At 55.0% G+C, this 20,707-nt stretch overlaps 1 protein-coding gene across 5 annotated transcripts in view; it reads left to right on the forward strand.

Annotated features, from left to right (window-relative positions):
- SMOC1 (SPARC related modular calcium binding 1) overlaps positions 1-20,011 on the forward strand; it is a 150,464-nt gene extending 130,453 nt beyond the window's left edge. For 2 of the 5 annotated variants that reach the window (XM_046009035.1, XM_046009039.1), the window contains exons 8-13: positions 1,574-1,766; positions 2,311-2,393; positions 4,097-4,202; positions 13,356-13,600; positions 18,386-18,439; positions 18,925-20,011. In XM_046009035.1, the coding sequence (XP_045864991.1) occupies positions 1,574-1,766; positions 2,311-2,393; positions 4,097-4,202; positions 13,356-13,600; positions 18,386-18,420 (662 nt within the window). In that variant the 3' untranslated portion in view covers positions 18,421-18,439; positions 18,925-20,011. The remainder of the gene's footprint in view (positions 1-1,573; positions 1,767-2,310; positions 2,394-4,096; positions 4,203-13,355; positions 13,601-18,385; positions 18,440-18,924) is intronic. The other 3 variants (XM_046009036.1, XM_046009037.1, XM_046009038.1) reach the window with 3 other exon arrangements.
- Positions 20,012-20,707: the final 696 nt, after the last annotated feature.

Consider the following 20,707-nt stretch of genomic DNA (forward strand, 5'->3'; position numbering starts at 1 on the left):
TTTTCCAAATTCAAAATTATATTTTAATTGTGAATGTGTTCTGCTCACCTGCCTCCTCACCCTGAGATGTCTTTACAGCACTAAGGAGACATTTCCCTCCCCGCCCCCACAACAAGAATCAAGGGGCTGTCGCTTTTCCATGTTTTTTCTGGGAGCAGAATCCTTTGCTCATTGTGTGACTTTTCCCGGAGACCGCATTGGACTGCTTCGAGGCGCCGCGTGCACCTGCTCTGTTGAAACACCTGCGCTGCTCGTCCGTGGGTAACTGACGGAGCTGCTGTTCAAAGGCTTGGCTCCTGTCGAGTTCAGCGGCTGTGACTTGGATGTTTTGGGCTCTTCAGTGAGTTCCGTGAGCCTCTAGGCTGCTGATACCGGCTTCCTGGCTGGAAGAACAGTATTTTTATTAACACACTGTTAACATTCCATGGGATGCCCAAGACTATTCCTGTCATCTTCAAGAGGAAAGCTGTGGCATCACGTTCGTGAAAGAAATAAAGATATAATAAAGAAATAGACAAAAGAGAGTAATAGCTCAGGTTTATGATGTGACCCCTTTTATTATTAAAAAAAAAAAACAAGTGGATGTGGGCATATGTATTTTTTCATGTCGAAGGTGCAAGACAGAAGGTCTAGGGCAGGCAGTGTTTAATTTCCGTGGGATTCTGGGGTTTTCACAATTTTTTTTTATACCAAGAAACCCAATGCTATTTATTTTTTAATAACAACAAGACAAATGAAAACACAACAAGAACCGCCCAACAGGAAAGGGACATCAGGCAGGTCATAGACTGGTGGGTGGGGTTTTCCGGCTAGGGGCCGGGCTCTGGGCTCTGCACACAGCCTGGGCCTGGCTCGGGGAATCCAGGTTTGGCTGTACAGAAGTGTTCACGGGCTGCCCGCAGCCGCTGAACACAGACACTTCCTGTGGGTGTCTTTCTCTCCCACTGGATCGAGCAACACCATGTCATGGCCTCGGGTCTGTCGAGCCTACTTTGCCCAGCCCTATTGGAGCCTGGGAAGGCTTGAGCCCTGTTTCTGCTGTGTTGGGCGCTGAGCGTCGATCCCCTGGGGCTGGGGGCTGTGGCTCTGTCCTGCTGGGTCTGGGTTTGGGAGAGTGTCCGCACACAGAGGCACTCCTGCGTCAGCTACTCAGCTCTCAGGGGCCAGACTTCTGTACCTCCGCCTCTCCCAGAGCCAGGAGAGTAGCCCCAGCGGGAACCACTCTGAAAACAGTCAGGAATTCCACCCCCAGGGCAAACTGCTGTTCAGATAAGGAGCGGCCTTGCAGCCCCCAGCTGGCTTGTGGTCCTGCTGGAGGGAACTTCTCCAACTTCGTGTGAATGCTAATGAACCCTGGCTTTGGGGAGGTTCTGGGCCTCCAAACCCCCACTCCCATCCCCACCCCCATCCCCACCGTGGAGGCCGGTGCAAAGCCCTTGCGGGAGCCACAGCTCTCTGCTGGGTGATTCCCCAGCCATCTGTTGCTTGCGGGCCAGGCCGGATCCTTGCTGGGAAAGCAGCAGTGATAAGCTACAAGAGTGCGGGTCATCACAGGCTGCCTGTTCTCTTGCAGAGAGAGTCCATTCGTGTGACCAGGAGAGGCAGAGCGCCCTGGAAGAGGCCAGGCAGAATCCCCGGGAGGGCATTGTCATCCCCGAGTGTGCCCCCGGGGGGCTCTACAAGCCTGTGCAATGCCACCAGTCCACTGGCTACTGCTGGTGTGTGTTGGTGGACACGGGGCGCCCGCTGCCCGGGACCTCCACGCGGTAAGCCCTCCTCACCCCGCACACCCGCAGCCTTTCCAGTCCCTGAGATGGACCCCAGGGGGAGGAGCAGGAGCTTGCTGTTAGGCTAGCCTCACATTTCCCCGCTTGCCTGGCCCGGTGGGAATCAAGGCACTAGGAGAACGTTTCTGCACTGTGTCCTGGGTTCTGGTCACAGTTCTATTCCTTCCTAGCTGGGTGACCTTGGAAAAGCAGGTTGGAACCGCAGCGCACTGGTGAGGAGGTTAAGGCCCTGCCTGAGTCCCTAGGTTCTGTAGATCCCAGAAGTCCTGCATGCAGACACAAGGTGACATAGCTCTGCTTGAGTGACGACTGGGGACATGCCCCAACATGTCTCTGTGGGAACATCGCTACCAGGATGTATCCAGCAGGAGATATCCTGGACAGCGCAGGAGATAATCCGCAGCCTGCCCTGGGAGTTTTAGGCTTAGTGGCAACAGGATGGTTGCTGCTAGCCATGGCTCCAGCCGGCTGAGTTCTTGGCCCCTCCTCACCCCGCCCCCCACTCCCATGTCTCTCTTCCCAGCTACGTGATGCCCAGTTGTGAGAGCGATGCCAGGGCCAAGAGTGCGGAGGTGGACGATCCCTTCAAGGACAGGGAGCTGCCAGGTGGGAGACAAGGCTGCCCCTTGCTGATGCCCTCCCCTCTTCCTATTCCTGCACCTCCCATCATGCCCAAGCATCTCCTTCCTCTGCTCTGGCTCTGTCTGCCCTTTTGAAGGATGGTGTGGGGGGAGGGGGATGGGGTGAAGCCTCCCAGGAGCCCTGGGACCTGCATCCAGGCTGGGATCTGTCCCTAAGGACACCTGTGCCCTTGAGCAATTTGTTCCTCCTCCTTGCTCTTAGCTTTTATCTTCAAAATGTAGCCATTGGGTTAAAATCGTGTCCTTGCAATCCTGCAATTCTTTGTCCATCCGGGGATGATGTTCCAGGGGCTGAGAGGAGAGCTTTCAGGGAGGGGCTGTCCTGAGGGGCATGGACAGTGTTCCATGGCCAGCCCAGTACTGTGCTTTCACAATCATCCCGGTGGCACAGGACTGTCACTGGGATGTGACACAAAACGCACGGACAGGGGGCCCAGCTGGCTGCTGTGAGGGGTGTTTCATATTTACAGTGTGCTCACTCAGCGGGTGACAGGAAGGTCACTAAATATTGGTGGCTTGGAACAGGGTAGTCTTTAGCAAGCACAGACTCGGACCTGCACTGAGGGGAGCTGGGCCCCCTCCCCGCTCCCCGTTCCCCATCAGGACTCCACCCTGAGAACTGAAAGCAGAGGCTCCTGAAAGTCCGGTTGTGAAAATCAGCCTGTCCGGAGAGATTGGAGTCGTAGAGGCCAGGGTACCCGCTTCCGGTCCCCTCCTCAACAGCGTGAACTGAGATTATGCCATGTGCCGGGCACGAGGGTGAGATCAAGGGCTCTGAACAGCACAGGGCTCCCACAGCTGAGGAAACAGATACAAATAAATGAACACAAGCTGGTATAAAGAGCTGTGGCAGGTGCTCTGAAGGGGAAGAGCAGCGAGCCCTGAGACGTGCAAGGAGACTCTGCTTCAGGGCCCTGGGGCTTCTCCGAGAAGGTGGCGGTTCACCAGAGACTGGGTGGGTTGCCAGAGGGAAGACAGAGCTGTCACCGCAGAGAGGAGGGTTGTAGGAACAACTGTAGGGCCCAGTGGGGGCCAGCAGTCATGAATTTACAGGGACGCCCACCTATCTGGTTGTTCACACCAGCAGAGCTAATGCATGGGGGAGAGACTGGGGTTTTGCCGAAACCAAGCAATGGAACAAACAAGAAACAAAGGAAGGGAGGTTTTATCATCATCCAAGCTGGATGAGACAGAAGTGAAGAAAGGAGATGGTTCTTGGACAGATAAACTGGTGGGGCTACTTGAGTCACCTCCGACCACTGGGGGACATCTCCGTCCCTCGTGCCCTCTCAGCACCTGCTCCTTCTCGGCAGAGCAGTGTTTCTGACGCTCTAGCGTGACCCAGCAGACTCTGAACTTGGGCGGATAGGGACCCTGTGTACCGAATTCCTAGCATTTGACACAGCGCCTCAGTTGATACTCAGCAAAAATTTGTGAACAGAAGAAAAGTGAAAGCATGATTTTCCATTTGTTCTGCCGGTCCCTTGTGGGCTGTGGGTAGAGAACTGTGTAGGTTTATGAGACTCATCTGAGCCATAAATAGTTCCCAGAGTGGATTTGGCTGGGCAAGAAGGACCTGGAGAGGTTTGGGAAATGGTGGCAGTTGAAGAAACCATTTGCTTGATTACTTACCTGGCAGCTGCCTTTAAATCTCACTTTATCTTTCAGGCTGTCCAGAAGGGAAGAAGATGGAATTTATCACCAGCCTCCTGGATGCTCTCACCACTGACATGGTGCAAGCCATTAACTCAGCAGCGCCTACTGGAGGTGGGAGGTGAGAATGTGAGCAGGACTCAGGCCCAGTGGGGGAGGTGTGTCCCTGACTTTCAGAAGCTTCAGGAGGCTGGGAGAGCTGGGAGGGGCTAGGCAGGGCAGGGGCCTGTCCCACCTTCTGCCAAAGATCAGATCCTCTCTCCTCCCCATTCTTAGGGACTTGGTTGCTTCTGCCTTTTAGTTACCTGATGATAGGCAAGTTCAGGGTGTTTGGAGACTTCCAGCACCTTAGTCTCAGGAGTGGATGCATTGGGGTGAGAGTCCTCAGTCGCAGGAAGGAGGAGGGGTATGTAACCGGAGCAGAAAGGAAGGACAGAGCACTTAGTGAGTTTCTTCTGAGAAGGCAGGAATCATGAGCTTTTTTGAATTCCTGAAAATCCCAAGGGCTCCAGCAGGGAGGTTGGACATTGCCATACCCAAATCCATCCTAGTTCAGGAGACGATATGTAGGCAGAGGCAGTCCTAAATGAGGCTGAAATGCACACATGCATCATGACCAGCATCCCAGCACTCACTCATCAGCCCATTAGGCTAGTGGTTAGAGTATATATCCATCCATCCATCCATCCATCCATCCATCCATCCACCCACCCATCCATCCTTCCATTCAACCACCCACCCATCCACCCATCCATCCATCCATATCCACTCATCCATCCACCCACCCATCCACCCATCTAGCCATCCATCCATCCATCCATCCATCCATCCATCCATCTATCCATCTACCCATCCATCCACCCACCCATCCATCCATACACCCACCTACCCACCCACCCATCCATCCACCCACCCACCTATCCATTCAGCACCTGGTGAACATACACAGCATGCCAAGCACTGCTCGAAGGCCTGGGAATGCAGGATGTGAGGCATGTTCTTGTCTTTAAAGTTTGCAGCTTGGTGGGCACCCTAGGCTGTAGATAGATATTTGCAAATTACATCCTAAGTATGAGAAATGAGGAGGAAGAACAGAGAAGGATTTGCCAACTCAGTCAGGAAGAATCCGAAAGCCTTCCTGGAGGAGGTGATAGCTGGGCTGAATTTTGAAGGACAAGTAGGACTTAGCCAGCGAAAGGAGAGTCATCCCAGGAAAAAGGAAAGAATACCGGGGCTCCAAGAAAGAGAGTATCCATAGTCCAGATGGCCTGGGCCAGGGAGGACAGGGTGAGGAGGAGAAGAGAGTGGCAACAGACGAGACAGAAGGGACAGTCAAGAGCTAGAAAGCCGGAGAGGAGGCACAAGAGGGGATGAATGTGGAGGGGGTTCAGCAGTGGAGGAAGTAGCCAGGCTCGGCAGGGATGGACAGCCTGCCTCTGGGCTCCAGGCGCATGGCGGGGGTGGGGGGGGGGTGGGGGGGTGGAGGAGGGGGCGAGTCCCTCCACATCTGCCCAGAGGCAGAACTGTCGTCAGCAAGGCAAGGAGTGCCCGCATGGTGACAGGCCCAGGCCCGTAAAGGGCCCTGGCATGGCCGCCTGGCCAGCGAGCCACAGAACCACAGGGCCTGTGTCCGGCGCAGGGAAACAGGGCTGTCAGCGATGCTGCCTCCTGAGGCAGGTGCAGGCGCTGTCCGGGAAGCCGAAGGTTAGGTCATGTCCAAATGACTGCAGAGCTTGCCCCCTCCTGGGTGCCACTCGGAAGCTGCCAGTCCAGCGCGCTTGCTCTCAGCAGCCCCACGGGCCTGTGAGCTCTCGGGTTGGTTTCTGGTTTAACACACCCTGTGGATGGGATCAGCCTCCCCAGGAGGCCCAGCCCTGTGTCTGAGACGATGGAGAGGGACTGACAGGCTGGCGGATGGGGGCTGCTTGGGGGCAGCGGCAGGTGCTCGGCTGCTGGGCAGCTACGGTGGAGAGAACTATAGCCAGACCTCCGAGAAGGGTCAGTGGGGTGAGATGGTGAAAGCTTATTTAGTAGCCCATGCCGTGGTGATTTATGCTTGGAATACCTGTTGTTTCAGGCAAAAATGGGGATGAGATATTTGTGTTTATTAGAAGAGAGAGGAAAAAGTACCCAGGAGGGGGCATGGGCTTTAGAAGTCCAGGTCTGGGCGCTTCGCCCCCACAGCCCCCCTGAGCTGGCAGCTCTGACCAGCCACTTGTGGAGCCTGCCTGTGTTTCCACAGCGCTACTGAGGAGGCAGGATTTCAAGTGCGTCCCACTCTCTTCTTGGGAGCCGCCCCTTGAGCATGGTCTGGCCTGGGCCCCAGGCGGACTGAGGGCACTAGGGAAGTATCAGAACTGAACGGGTCCTGGGCCAGCGGGTAAGGGGCCCACAAGGGGCTGAGGGCACAGGCGGGGGCCCCTGGCCAGGGGACATCAGGACTTGATGCCTTGCCCTCAAATTGCAGGCCAAAGAGATCTTTGCTGAAAACGAAAACTAAGAAGTGTATAATGTTTTTAATCACAGTTTTTAATATCCATGTGTCTTTAGGGAAGAGATTTTCTTTTTTCTTTTGAAAAATCCTCTCTTTAAGGTGTAATACAGATACAGACTTGGGAAAAGATTAAAAAAACATTCTTTCCTAAACGTGTTTTCCATTTTAAGCTCCTATTATGCCAGACCGTGCTTGGTTTTGATGGGAATGAAAGGTTTGAACCACACAGGGAATTGTGTTACTTAGAGGCTGTATTCATAATCAAAACACAGGCGAGGGGAACCAAGAAATCGTCTAGAAATCCAGGTGGGGGCAGGGGGATGCAGGAAGAAGGAGAGGGAAACACTTGTACAGGAGGCCACTTCCTGGGTTTCAAGTCCTCCAAGGTTTCTCACTATATTTCGGGCGAGTTCTAGCTCTAACCTGAACTGGCCCTGCAGGTGGGTCTCACTGGGCATGTCCTCTCTCCCTTCATTGTGCTCCAGCCACTGTCCTTCTCAGTACCTCAAATAGACCTTGAACCTGAACCCTCCGGGTTCCTGCCTGCCCCCCGGGCCGCCATGCCAGCTACTGCTTCAGCCTGGAACATCCGGCCCCATCTTTCTGTGACCAGCCCCAACTATCCATTTAAATGTCACCTTCTTAGCAACCAGCCAGTCTAAAGGGGCTGTTGGTCACCTTCTATCTCCACACCTCTGTTTAATTTCTCAGCCGAGCACGTACACTAGCTGATATTTTGCTGGTTTATTTATTGTCTGTCTCACCCCTACTGAATGAAAATCTAAGTTCTGTAGAGAAGGAACATGGGCTGCGTTCTTCCCCCGCTGTGTTCCTAGCACTTGGAATCATCCGTGGCACATAGTAGATGCCCAATAAAATATCCGTTGCACGAATAAGCAGCTGAAGGTACCCTTTTTATCCTACACATCAGCGGGTTCACCACCTGCTGCAAGACTCATCACGAGGCCAACCGTAGCCATCATTCACCATGGCCCTCCTTTGTCACCAGGGCCCTACGGCACCCTGCGCGGGCCCCAGAAACTTGGGGCACTGTGTGGATGGACCCTAGGTAGGCATCCCTGTCGTGAAGAAAACGCCAGGGTACAGGCAGCTGAAGGTTGGGCGGCACATCTGGAAGAGGCCTATGGGAGAGAAGTTGGGAATCCAGGCTGCCTGGGTTCTGGCCTTGGCCCTGAATTTGGGCAACATTGGGACTGTAGACATAGGAGGCTGAAGTCAAGGAAGACACATCCAATCCCTCCTCCCTCCTCTCAGGGTCTGGTAATTAAGCCTGGACATTCGCTGGGGCCAGTGGGAAGAGGGGACAGAGAAGTCATATCTTCTCCCCGACCTACCACCTGTTGGGTCTAGAGATTCGGGCTTTGTATGAACTATTACGTCTCCACTCTTCCCTGGTGTAAGCTCTGCATGGGATTCTGTGGGCAAATGGGGACAGAGGCAAAGTCCCTGGCCTGGAGGAGCTTCTGTCTGGTGGAGAGAAGAGGTATGCAATCCTGTGATTGCGCTATGAACTCAGTGGGACAACAGAGGACAGGAGAGTGCCTCAGAGACTTGGGGGTGGGAGGGCCTGTGAGGGGAGGCTTCAGAGAGATGACGTTTGAGCCACATCCTCAGTGCGAAGGGGAAATGCCCAACCTAGAGGGACTGGGGCAGAGGGGCCGTAGGAGCCGTGAGGTGGGGCCTGTGCAGGGAGCTGTGAGAAGTGCGGCTTATATCTGGGAGGCAGGCAAAAGGTGAGGCTGTAGTTTGGGCAGAGGCCAGACCACGCCAGGCCTTGGGATTCATGCCAAGGGCAGCACGACGCCTGTGATTTAGGTGAGCGTGTTGGAAGAATCATCCTGAAGGCTCTGGGGACGCTGGATGGGAAGGGAGCAAGATGGAGTGGGGAGGGTTACAGCCATCATCGGAGGGACAGGTGAGGAGAGGCCGCACTACAGCTGTGGCAGAGGGGATGGTTCGCTGAAGCTTTAGCAGCGAAATTAATCCGATTTCAAGATGATTTGTTAGTTATAGGACATGGCAGGGAGGGGAGATAGCTGCTTCCTTTTCTGGCCTTCCAGACCGATTTTGGGTGGGGGAGCGGTACTGCCCAAATCTGAGAATAGGCAGAGTGGAATGGGGTGTCCACGGAACCATCTGTGGTCAGTGCTGGGAAGGGCGGTCGGCAAGTGTCATTGGAGGCTGGCAGCTCTCAGTGAAGGTTTGGGGATGATTGGATTATCCTCACGGTCCTTCCCACTGGGGCTCCAGGAGGAGAGCTGCCCCTTAGACCGGCCCTCCCATGGTGCCCATTAACATTTATCAGACCCCAAGGAAGAGTTCTGAGATCCCAGCTGGCAGAATCTTCTCGAGCAGGGAAGCCCTTCCCTTTCTCCATCTCACCCTAGAGAAAGTCAACTTAGAGGGGAGGTGGGATGGGCTGTGTCAGCCTTCTGGTGGTCCCCCAAAGAGAGACCCTGTGCACAGTGGCTCCCTCCTTCCTGCACAGTGCAGCTACTTGTCAATGGCCTTGCAAAGAAGAGGCTGGAATGTGGCTGACTTGGCATTTCCTAGCCCCACCCGCCCACACAGCTGGCAGGGTCCAGACCCCTCTCCAGATGGGGCTCAGTTGGTCTGCTTGGCTTGGCTAGTGCCTCACCTTCTTTAAAACTGCTTGGGCCAGCAGAGCAAGGCCTGAGATGTTGGCCAAAGCAAGTTTTCTCGGGGCGAATGGGGCTGGCTCTCCAGCTGTGCATTGCTGCCAAGGCAGGCCTGGCAGGGCGAGGCTGCAGAAGCAAAACTGAAAGCAATGCAGGACAAGGGCAGCACCTGTCCCCTCTCCATTTGGGAGACAACTCAGTGGGACCAGACCAGGGAGGCGCCTGGCTCGAGCGGGCTCCCTCATCCATGGAGGTGGCAGTCCACAGGACAGCCACCCAAACAGCTCAGACACAGAGCTGCCACCCGTCTTAGGATTTGTTTTTCCAAAATCTGGAATTTGGTATCCTGTGGGTGTGACTTTCCATACCATATCCAAGGAAGCTTGGATAACTCTACACATGCAATGAACCCTTTCAGTAGAGTAGAGCCTCCCCTGCAGGGAGGCCGGTGGCACGGACCACCAACATGGAGTGATGTAAGGAACCATCTCGCCCTCTGACGCAGGGTCCCCAGCCCTCACCTGATGAGCAGATTTGAATTCCAGCAACTCTGATCTCTAGGGGCGGCCGTGTGCACGTGTGTGAGGGAGCGGTTGGAGGTTTGGTGCCAGTGTAAGTCAGCCAGGAGCTAGGAGTGCAAGCTGCCAGTGTTTTCAGAGGACACTTCTAGAAGACTGCAAGAGCGGAGGCATCAGTGGGGTATGGCTTTGAGGTCAACGATAAGTTTGGCGGAATCTAACTGTGATGGAAGGGACTCCAATAAGACTGAGACGTTTCTGGAAACTCTGGGGGAGGCCCTTTTGCCCCATCCAGCCACCACTCCTCTGGGAAAATCTCAGCTTCTCCTTAGCTAACTGAGGCCTCTCTTGGCTCTTTTGCATATGCGTGCCCACTGCCGGTTTGACCAAACCCAGACTCCTGACCCATCTCAGTCTTGACTTATTTTGTATGACGCATGGTATGGACTTAAAGCTGTTGTCAACTCAGAAACCTGGTTTTCAGAGTTTTAGACCAAATACCTTCAGTAGTTTTCTATTATGTTTTGTTGGAAATATTTGTTGGAAACAGCTTGCAAACCCGTCCAGCCACTCACTGTCCTTTGTCTTGCCCCATCTTCTTCCAGAAGACTTATGGTTAAGCATTCTTCCGGGGGCGTGGCTGCAGTCTCCTTCCCTCTAGATCAAGGGTTCTTCAGCTGAGTCCATGAGCTTGGGTGAGGTTTAGGGAGTCCAGTCAGCAGAGTGCTACGCGCATATGCATTTTTCCAGAGAAGACCATAGCTTTGTTTAGGTTCTTGAAAGGGTCCGTGATCCCTCAAAGCTAAGAAATTCGTGCTTTAAATGCACTTGGACTTTGGCCAGGGTAAAGCACTGGGTTCCAAAGTAGGACCCTAGAGTTGTCAGCGTCACACATAGAGCTGGGCTCTGTGATCAGCAGTGGGGGTGGGATGTGGGTTTCTAGAAGTCAGAGGAGTTCAGAAGCAGGGAGCCCTAGGCAAGCTAGGGAGGAAGAGGGGTGCCCCTCGGGGCCCACGGGGCAGGCTGAGAGTGTGACAGGGTCAAGGAACCCAGAGGCACTGCTTGAAGGGGCCTCAAAGGACTTCCTTCTGGGAAGCGAGTGTCCTCGGAGCCTCCAGGGCCAGGTCAGGCCAGGGGTCATGGCTGCAAGATGCTGGGGGAGTGAGCAGGGCAGGACCAAGCAGACAAGGGTGACAGGGCAGGCAGAGAGAGTCAGAAGAAAAGGAAGGAAGAGGAAGCAGGAGCCAAACGATGATCACTCGTGTGAGGGGAAACTCCCAGAGGTTGTAAAGTGGGGTGAAGAGCAGCTTCTTGTGTGGACCGGCCCAAAGGAAGGTGGGGGAGCTCCCTCGGTGCAGTCCCTGAGGAGCGGACAGGCAGGAGCCCCAGCAACACGTGCTGGAGGCAGTGGGCCTCTCCTGGCAGGGCTGCTGGGCGGGATGACCTCATCCCTTCCCGGCTCAGCGACTGAGGCTTTATTATTCCAGCCTCTAGGTAGACATGACGCTATGCGCTATGCGGAGCCTAAAGGTTAAAGAAGGAGCTGCCTTTGCCGCCACAGGGCTCCCATGGCCCCTGGCTGGAGGGGCCCAGACGGAGAGCGCTCCGTGGGAATGCAGGAGTGCCTCCCTTAGGGCTCGTCCTGGCTCTCCTCCGCAGCCCGGGCGCCTCCCTCACATTTCGGGGAACAGAGGCAGATGGGGTGCTCGAGAGGGAGCTAGCCACCCTCCCTCCTGTGCCTTGAACATCTTGAGAGAGAATTTTCCGCTGCTCACCTGGTCTGCCCTGCAGGCTTGAGAGTGAATATGGTGGGTAAAATAAAGGAAGTTTTAAAATACGAAAATACCGCATGCCAATAGAAACAAAAATCTGAGTTCCACAACGAGTAACTCCACGTCTGTTTCGAAGACCTTCTGAGCCATGACAGACCAGGTAGATCCCCGAAGAGCCAGGGGTAGACGGTCCCTCGCACCTTCCCCAGGTACTCCCTGCATTAAACCCACGGGGGTGACATTCCTCTGGCAAATGCGATAATTGCGCTGTCTGGGAATCAGCCCAGGATGCCCAGGGGTGCTGGCCCGGGACTGCAATCCAGTTAATTAGCAACGGGCATTTAGCAGGAATGCCTGGCTTTTTGTGGTAATGAAACTTCTTTTCCCCTAAATGTTGAGGTCACCTGGGGGTGGGAAAGGGAAAGAGTTTGCTGGCTTGTCTGTAAGGGTGGGGTCAGAGATGGTCCCCTCCCTTCTGGAAAACTCAGGAAACCCCAGGGAAGAACCCCAAGGTATTGGCAAGTGCCTTGGATATTTTTCTTGCCAGATATGGTTTCAGAATGTGCTGGCAGCCCAGAGCCCCTGGTCTGGGATCCCTGTGTGACAGTGACCCCCTCCACCTCCATTTCTGATCCGCGGCGGAGCTATAGTTCAGCTCAGGGCCCTGCAGACAACTTGAAGGTATTGGCCTCCCAAGCTGAGCCTTCCTCCCCCCTACAAAGGGAAAGGTGCCCAGGATTTTGAACACAAGGGCCTGAGCCATATTTACTCAGTGCCAAGCCCTGGGAGCAGAAGCTACAGTCACCCCCTCTGGAACAGGCTTGTCATTGGCTCTAAAAGTTCTAACTATTAGCTGGCACCCTAATGGCATAAGTAAATCAAATGGATGGGTAGGGCGTGTGTACTGTGACACGTTAAAAACACTGGTCTTTCCACTTTATGTGCTGTGTAGACAGGATGGTGTTACATGTGTGGTCATTACTGTGTACCTTGACCCCAGGAAGCCTTCTTGGTTGCTATATAGTCTAGTACTCCTGAGCAAAATCCCCAGAGGTTCTAGTATACCCTTGGTTTCCCAGGTCCATCCCAGACTTCCAGTCTAAAAACCTCTGCGTGGAGAGACACACTCCTAGCAGGTCTGGGACTTGCCAGCGTCAGACTCTCTGTCTGTGTCCATAACAACTGCCTTCTCTCCAGTTCCTACCATACTTGGTGCCTGACAGGATCAGGCCCTGGGAGCTTCGTACCGAATCGTCACTGCCTGGTGTCAGCATATTGGGTTCTGTCCCAGCAAGATGCTGAGGAGTGTGAGGCCAGGGTCATTTGTCTCAGAACCTGGCCTGGTGTTGGGTATGTGTGCGTGCTCAATCATAGTCCCGATTACTGAGTGTTCATGTTCCTACGGGAACAGCAGCTTGTCCTGCAGAGAACCCCAGGCCAGGAGGACGGCTTGGATGCCAGCTGCGTCTTACTTGGGTGAATTAAATCTAACCAGTATACCCGGAGCCCCCATCTTGTACAGGAACACTCCTGGCTATGGTAGAGGGTGAGACAGGCTGATGTAATAAGAGGGACGCGCTTGGGGACCCTGGAAAAATAAAGTGTCCAGTCTTGAGAGTCAAGCTGGAGAGGACAGCTCCATCCTGCTGCCGGCTGGGTGGGGCTGGGAGGTCTTTGGCTTGGGAGAACCATTTCTCCCCGGCTGCAGGCAGCGCAGCACAAGGACCCCGGCGTCTGACCTTGTGGGAGACACCTGCGGCAGGGCGGGTGGCTCCAGCAGGATGCTGAGCGGGGATCTCGGGGCGGGGTGGGGGTCTGCCTGTGGCCCAGGTTTGCAGAACCGGACCCCAGCCATACCCTGGAGGAGCGAGTGGTGCACTGGTACTTCAGCCAGCTGGACAGCAACAGCAGCAACGACATCAACAAGCGCGAGATGAAGCCCTTCAAGCGCTACGTGAAGAAGAAAGCCAAGCCCAAGAAGTGCGCCCGGCGTTTCACTGACTACTGTGACCTGAACAAGGACAAGGTCATCTCGCTGCCTGAGCTGAAGGGCTGCCTGGGTGTTAACAAAGAAGGTGAGTGCTCGCTCCTGGGCTCCTGGCCTTCCAGAACTTGGCCCACGGGGGCACAGGGACCGGGGACTCCCCCCATAAAGGGGGCCCCAGGGAGATGCCTGGGGCAGTGAAGGAGTCCACAGGTAAAGTCCTTGTCCTCCCACATCTACCAAGGAGATAGATAGGAACGTATTTACAGACATTGTGTTGAGTGCCGTGAGAGTGCGTTCGGAGAAGCCAGGCTGCGTAACGAGGAGACCCATGCATGTTGTGGTTCAACACAGGAGAAACTCGTTCATCTTGCCCATGCGATAGTTCAGCATGTGATTCCGGGTCATGGTGTGTGTGTGTGTGTGTGTGTGTGTGTGTGTGTGTGTGTGTTCCAGGGGGACAGATAGGAATGAAGACTGCTCTGTGCACTCGCTCTGAGATCTCGGCCGAGAATGATTCGTCATTTTTATTATGGGCTTCCAGGTGACCGTGGGGGTCATTTCCATTCCCGGTCAGCCAGAGGGAGTCAAGCACAGAGCAGTGCACATGCCCGTGGGGGAGTTTTATGGGCCAGTCCTGAAGTGACACATCCCTTCTCCTATCCCTGGGGTTGCAACGGCCACCAGGCCACACCCCACAGTAGGGAAGGCTGGGAGCCCAGGAAGAGGAGGAGAACACAGATTTGGGTGGAAACCTAATCATCTCTGTCATGATAGAACAAGTGTGGAGTATTGTAGGAACACGGGTAGGAGCGCTTAAATTAGCTCAGGGGCAGGCGGCCTTGGAAAACCTGGTGCAGGAAGTGATGTCCTAACCAGCCATGGCCCTGGGGCCCCATCTAGTCCATGGCCTATCTTTATATGGCCTGTGAGCTAAGGGTGGTTTTTATATTTTTAAAGGGATGTAATTTTCAACAAAGAAGAACAAATGACAGCCTCTACTTGGCCCACGAAGCCTAAAATATCTACTACCTAGTCCTTGACAGATAAGTTTGCCGAGCCCTGGTCTAAACCGATACCCGAGCCACGGGGACAAGATGGCCAAGCCAGGGCGTCAGGGAGGGCGGGGGTTCTCAGCTACGGCAGTTGAAGAGTGCAGGCTTGGAGGCGAGGGACTGATTGTAGAGGAAGATGTTGGTGGGGCTGAAATGCATATTTGAAGGTGGCAGCAGCCGGGGGCTGACAGGAGGCAGGGGGGAGTCTCAACTTCATAAGGCCCATGGAGAGCTGTCACAGGGGCAGAGAAATGACTGGATGGGTTTTGCTTTAAAAAATCGTTCAGGCTGCAGTGCAGGAAATGGGTTTGCAGACGAGCAAGGCACCCACCGGAGGCTGTGGTGGGAGATGACAGAGACATAGCAGGGGTGAAGCGAGTGGATTTGAGATAGCTCGAGCTGTGGTTCTGGTGACCAAGTGGATAGAGGGGTGGAGGTGGGCTCGGGCAACTGGACGGGGGGGTCTGTTTACGGAGTTGGGCGACATGGAAGGAGGAGCAGAGCACGTGGGGTGGCAGGGAGACAACCAGTATGGTCTGGACATGTCAAGTTGGATGCACCCAAAGGATGGGTGGTTCTCTAGTGCAGGTGAAGGGTTTGGGTGGGTGATACCAATTTATTTGAAGTGGAAGCTTTGATAAAGCTGAGCTTGCCCAGGGAGAAAACATAAGGGCTTTCCCTGGCACTAACCCTCAGTTGACATTGAACCCAATGGGTAGCCCAGGAAGTGGATGAATGACCACTAGGGACCCTGTCTCGGGACCTCCCCACTCCACAGCTGGTTCTGGCCCTGCCTCTGGGGCCTGTGACCCTGGAGGAGCAAGCTCGTTGCTCCGGCCCCTCCTGTGTGATCGAGGAGGCTCTGTGTGTTCGCCCAGGACGCAGAGCAATGTCATGGCTCAAAGACTGCCTCAGCTACAGACTCGCTCCTTCACCGTATATAAACCACACAACCGTTCTGGCTTTCAGTTTCTTCATCTGTACAATGGGTATAACCAGGGTATTTACCCCATAGGACTGTTGTGCTGATTCAATGGGACAGTGAGTGGAAACATTTATCCAGTCCCTGGGACAGTGAGGGAACTGGATACAAGTTCAACATTCCTGTTCTTCTCAGGATTATTGCCGGGGGCAGCCGCATCCCCACCCTGTAGCGGGGTCTTCCCAGTGTCCCTGCCAGCGCCGGGCATGGCACCGTTCCGTTCCTATCCGCCCAATGACCTCATGGGTAAGGGGGCCACCCGCTCTAGCAAAGCCTGGAGTCTGCGCTCATCTCCCAGAGCACGAGCAGAGGGTCAGTATTGGAGGAACCCACCCACTGTTAGTGTGGAGCCCAGCCACAGGAGCATGGAGGGGTCGAGGGGGTACGGACTCACAGAGGTCTGTAATGACTCTGCCCTCAGTCCCCTCTAGTCTACGCACCACACAGAAGCCAAGGAGAGGCCGAGGGTGGGGACCTCTTGTCTGCACAGCAGATCAGGGCTTCCGGGCCTTTCTCTGAAGCCTTGCCAGATGCCAGGGTCTGCCAACGCTGGCTGCTACCTAGGACCTGAGGGGAGCACCCAGGAAACCTGTCCCCTGGGATGTGATATTTAGGGAGCCCTGCTCCTCCTCACCCAGACTCGGCCGAGGCTTTCGTGTCAAGTTGCCCAGGGAGGCCCCCAGAGGGCTTTCTCCTGCCAGAGAAAGGACCGTTAATGGGAGGCGTAGGGGAGGCCGGGGCCGGGGCTGTGGGTGAAGAACAGAAGCTCCGGAGTCGGCCAGACCTGGCTTTTAAATCCCGGCTCTGCCACTCGCTAGCCCTGTAATTTCTGGCAAGTCATCGAAACTCTCTGGCCTCAGTTTCCTTGTCTGCAGAATGAAGATGATAACATCTACCTCATGGATTTGGTGTGAAGGTTTAACAAGATGGTGCCTGTGAGGCACTTAGCCGGGTAACCCAGTCTGTGGTGAATGCACAGGAGAAACTGGTAGTAGTAGAGGAGCGCGCCCACGGGCTGAAGGCAGCTTCCCTAGGGCCCTCTGCTCTGGGGAGTGGCAGAAAAGCCACTTGGGTAGAAGGTTATGTGGGGCCTGGGCCCAGCATTGGCCATCTGGTGACACGCGGTGCCCTCTGGTGGGCCGAGAGGGGCTTGCAGGCCCCGTGGGGGGCTCCAGGGGACTGGGGGAGCACACACTGTTTAGGAGAGTGTCGCTTTGGGTCTCAGAGACCAGATTTTCTGGAAATGCCTCATGAACACTGGTATTTTTACTCAGCAGACTGTGAACTGGGAGGCCGAGCCGTCCGCCTGGCATGAGGGGTCAAATGTTGTAAGGGCCGGGCCTTCTTTCTTAGCTTGTCCTCCTCAGTGAATAAACCGTCCTGGTCAGGGTGGTGGTCACCATTCTGTGAGGCAGGCAGACTGGAGACTAGTTCCTGCATTTGTGAAACATCCCAGCCCACCCTTTGGCCTTGCCCAAGGGTGCCCCGGGTTCCGGCCTTTCCTCCCCCACACCCCTGCACCCCTAAGAGCGTGGTGCTGGGGAGGGCAGAGCCAGGCCTGAGTTCACTTCACACATAAAAGCTATGCCATCTCAAGCCTCAGTGCCCCCATCATAACATGGGGACGATTGGATCATTTTGTAACTATCATATAAAGTTGCCCCGCAGGGTAAATGACGAGATTTAGGTAAAGGATTAGTGCCTTAAGCCTCCCCAAGCAAGGGCTGGATCTTCCCTGGTGGGTGTTTCCTTTCCCCAAGTCTCTGCTTGGCCCGGCGGCTCAACTAAGTCACCTCCCCGCCCCCCTTCTGTGACTCTTCCTGCTCTCAACTGAGAGAAGCTGCCACTGGACAGAGCAGATGAATGATGGGATTCTGAGTCAGGTGGGATTCTGTCACTGCCCACCTGCTGGTCCCCGGGCCCATCACTCTCTTCCCAGGCTTGTTTCCTCATCTGTAAAATCGGACATCTCAGTTTCTGCCCCCGGCCCGCCCCCCAGCTGGGGTTCTGTTGCTCTCAGGTCTTAGGAATGTTAGCGTAATGGGGAGATGGGAGCTTTGAGCTGTGGTTCTGCGTGGCCTATGGGTGGGTGTGGGTTCCCGCAGCACCTCACGCTTTTCAAAGCCCTTTCTCCACTTTATGAATTCAGTCCGTCCTCAAGGCAGCCCTGTGAGAGGCAGAGCAGGGGCGGCACAGCTGTGACCCCAATTCTCATTCTATAGACTGGCCCAGCGGGATTATGGTAGGTACGCAATGTCACGCAGCCTCCCGGGATCACGCGGAGCTGGCCCAGCTCCCACTCCTCCTCGAGGAGCCCTGGGCCCTACAGGAGTCTTCAAGACCCATCAGCACCCTATGGGGCAGAGTGGGTGTTAGCCGAACGAGGCTTGGGCCTTGGTTAACTCATGCAATTGCGCCAAGCCCTAGTTTCCAGATTTGCTGGGTGAAGGGGCGGGACCAGATGGTCACTAAGGCTCCCTCCACCCCTGACATTCTGTGACATGGAGAACCGGGACCCAGGAAGGTCATGCAAATGTCCATCGGCATCAGAACCCTTCTTAGCTAATAGCTGGGGGATTTCAGAGAGGCGCTCCAGTGAGGGCCTGGCCTTACGGAAAAGGGACTTTGTTTAAAGGTGCTGGTCAGCGGCGGCTTCATGCAGGCAGAAGAGGGACAACACCCACAGAACAGGAAGCACGGCCACACAGTCTCTCTCTCCTGAGTCCATTCTTCATTCCCGGGACTGGAGGAAACAGCTACCCAGGCACAGACGAAGCCCCGCCCCACCAGTTCTCTGGGTCAAGGCCCCCTGAGTGTCATATGTTCCTGTTTGTTGCAGGTGGTAATCTCAGCAGCGTCCCCCAGGGAAAATGAGCCGGTCCAAACCCATTCAGTAAGTCGCCTTCTTTCTGGGGTCCCCTCCGTGGGCCCCCTAAATGCAGCAATGGTAGTCTGGCCTGAGTGGAGGAGCTGGCCAAGTTACCTAGGCTCCCATTTTCCATTTTTGTTTGCTGGGGACACAGGGAAAGATTGGTTCGTGCTACAAGGCTCCGCCATCCCCGAGTATAAAGCCACGCCTGCCTCTCACAGGTTGAACGGCTAGTGTCTGGGAGTCGAATGGCCCACAGGGACTGCATTCCCCCAGCCGCGCTTCCTGGGCAAGGCCTCATTCTCTGGAATGCCAGACTTGCTTCAGGGGCCACAGTGGTGCTCCATGGTGCTCCATGGCAAAGGATGGGTTGGTGAAACACGGGCTTACCTGTAAGCCTGGGCTCCCTGCATCCTGCCCAGCCCGTCTCTAACAGGCTGCTCTTGTGAGGAAATGGATGTGTGCGGTTGGCCCACCTCTGACGTCTTGCTTCTGCTTCCCTTTCCCAGTAGGACGCCTCGTCTAAGGAGCAGAAAACCAAAGGGCAGGTGGAGAGAGCAGGGAGGCAGGATGGACCGCCCGACTCCAAACCTTCCCCAGCTCCCCTGGCCCGGCTGCATCCCGTGTGACATAAGTGGTTGGTGCCCACCGTGTTTGCACTTTCGATAACTCTGATTTGCGCGTGTTCTTTTGGGTTTCATTTTTAAACACCAGTATCTAATACCAGTGGGAAAAGGAAAGGGAAAAAGACTGTTTATTCTCTCTCTTATTGTAAGTTTTTGGATTTGCTACTGACAACTTTGAGGGGTTTTGTTGTGGGGTGGGTGGGCGGGAGGGTGTTTGTTGCTGGGACTGAGAAGAAAGAGATTTATATACTGTACATAAATATATATGTAAATTGTATAGTTCTTTTGTACAGGCGTTGGCATTGCTGTTTGTTCATTCCCCTCCCTCTTCCTGCTCCCCTTGTAGGGGCTGTGGACACATGGCCCCGATTTCTAGACCCCAGGACTGTATCCCCAGCCCACCTGGATTCCATTTGGAGGCCAACCCTTGTGTGCATAAAGGCGGGAGCCCTACGATGATATTGTAGGCTCTGTTGGATCTTTTCTGGGGGGAGGAGGGTCCGGCCCTTGCTTTAGCCGTCAGAACTGGCAGGTCACTGGGCACTTGGCCTTCTCAAGGGAGGTTTGTTTGGGGGACAGATGGAGATGCCCCCTGGGGGGAGGTCAGTAGCCAGCACAGGCACCCGTTCTCACATGCCCACATGGTCCTACTCTCTGGACCCTCAGGCGGCCCAGAACAGAATCCATCCGTGGGTATGCCAGGATCCTCGTGACCCACTGAGCACACGATCCCCAGACGATTTGCATTAGGTCATTTGAAACATTTTCGCCCATGTTTAGCGTCTACTCTGTAAAGCACGAGAAGGGAGGCAAAGAAGAAAAAGAGACAGTGGGGCCTTCTATTTCGTAGCTGTTCGATGTTTAAGCCATGGAGGAAAGAGGACAGAGGCCAGCACTGATGAGTGCGCTGCCAGCCCCCTGCAAACGCACAAGCAAGGCTTCCCAAGACTGGCCCTCTCAGCGGTGGGGTCAGACAGTCTTCACCTCCACTCTGTATCTCCCGGGCCATTCTGTCCTCAGTGGTGATGACAAGCCTGAGGGAGGAGCTCGACTGCTCATCTTGTTGGTGACTCAGTGGTCTATTTGTTTTTTAACCCAATACTGAAATTTTTTTCCTTCTCCCTCAAATGCTCCTAAGGGCTTCTAGGCTCAAGGCCAGTTCCAGAGCAACCCTGATCCTGGGCCTTCAACTTCTGTCTCCCTTGGAAGTGTAGGGCTAATAACCCAACTAGGGGGAAATCCAGGCCTCACCTTTCACAGACATGTTTCTGGGATTCCACGGCAGCCTGCCCAGCCTTCCTCTGCCCGGTGGCCGTGCCCATTCAGACAGCCATTAGACAGCAACAAGTGACACTGAGTGTCTCTTCCCATGAGCAGCCGTGGCAGCATCGAAGGAGGACAGGCGGCCCAGGACCGGTGCCCCTATCAGACTGGTCCTGGAACTGAACTCTGGAACTCTGGCCTCATCTTGTATCCCACCCAGCATTCCCATAAGTGCACCCACCTCAGCAGACGGTGAGGTGGGTGCACTTATTTCCGGTCTGGAAGGCATTGGCACCAGAAGCACCAGCCCACTCACGGCTCCGCTCGGGGAGGGCCCAGGGGCAGAGTTGGGGGCAGCACAGCCTCCTCAGGACATGCTCTGGTGGGGCCTCAAGCTAGAGAA

This window comes from Meles meles, chromosome 6 (assembly GCF_922984935.1).
Source record: "Meles meles chromosome 6, mMelMel3.1 paternal haplotype, whole genome shotgun sequence".
NCBI lineage: Eukaryota > Metazoa > Chordata > Mammalia > Carnivora > Mustelidae > Meles > Meles meles.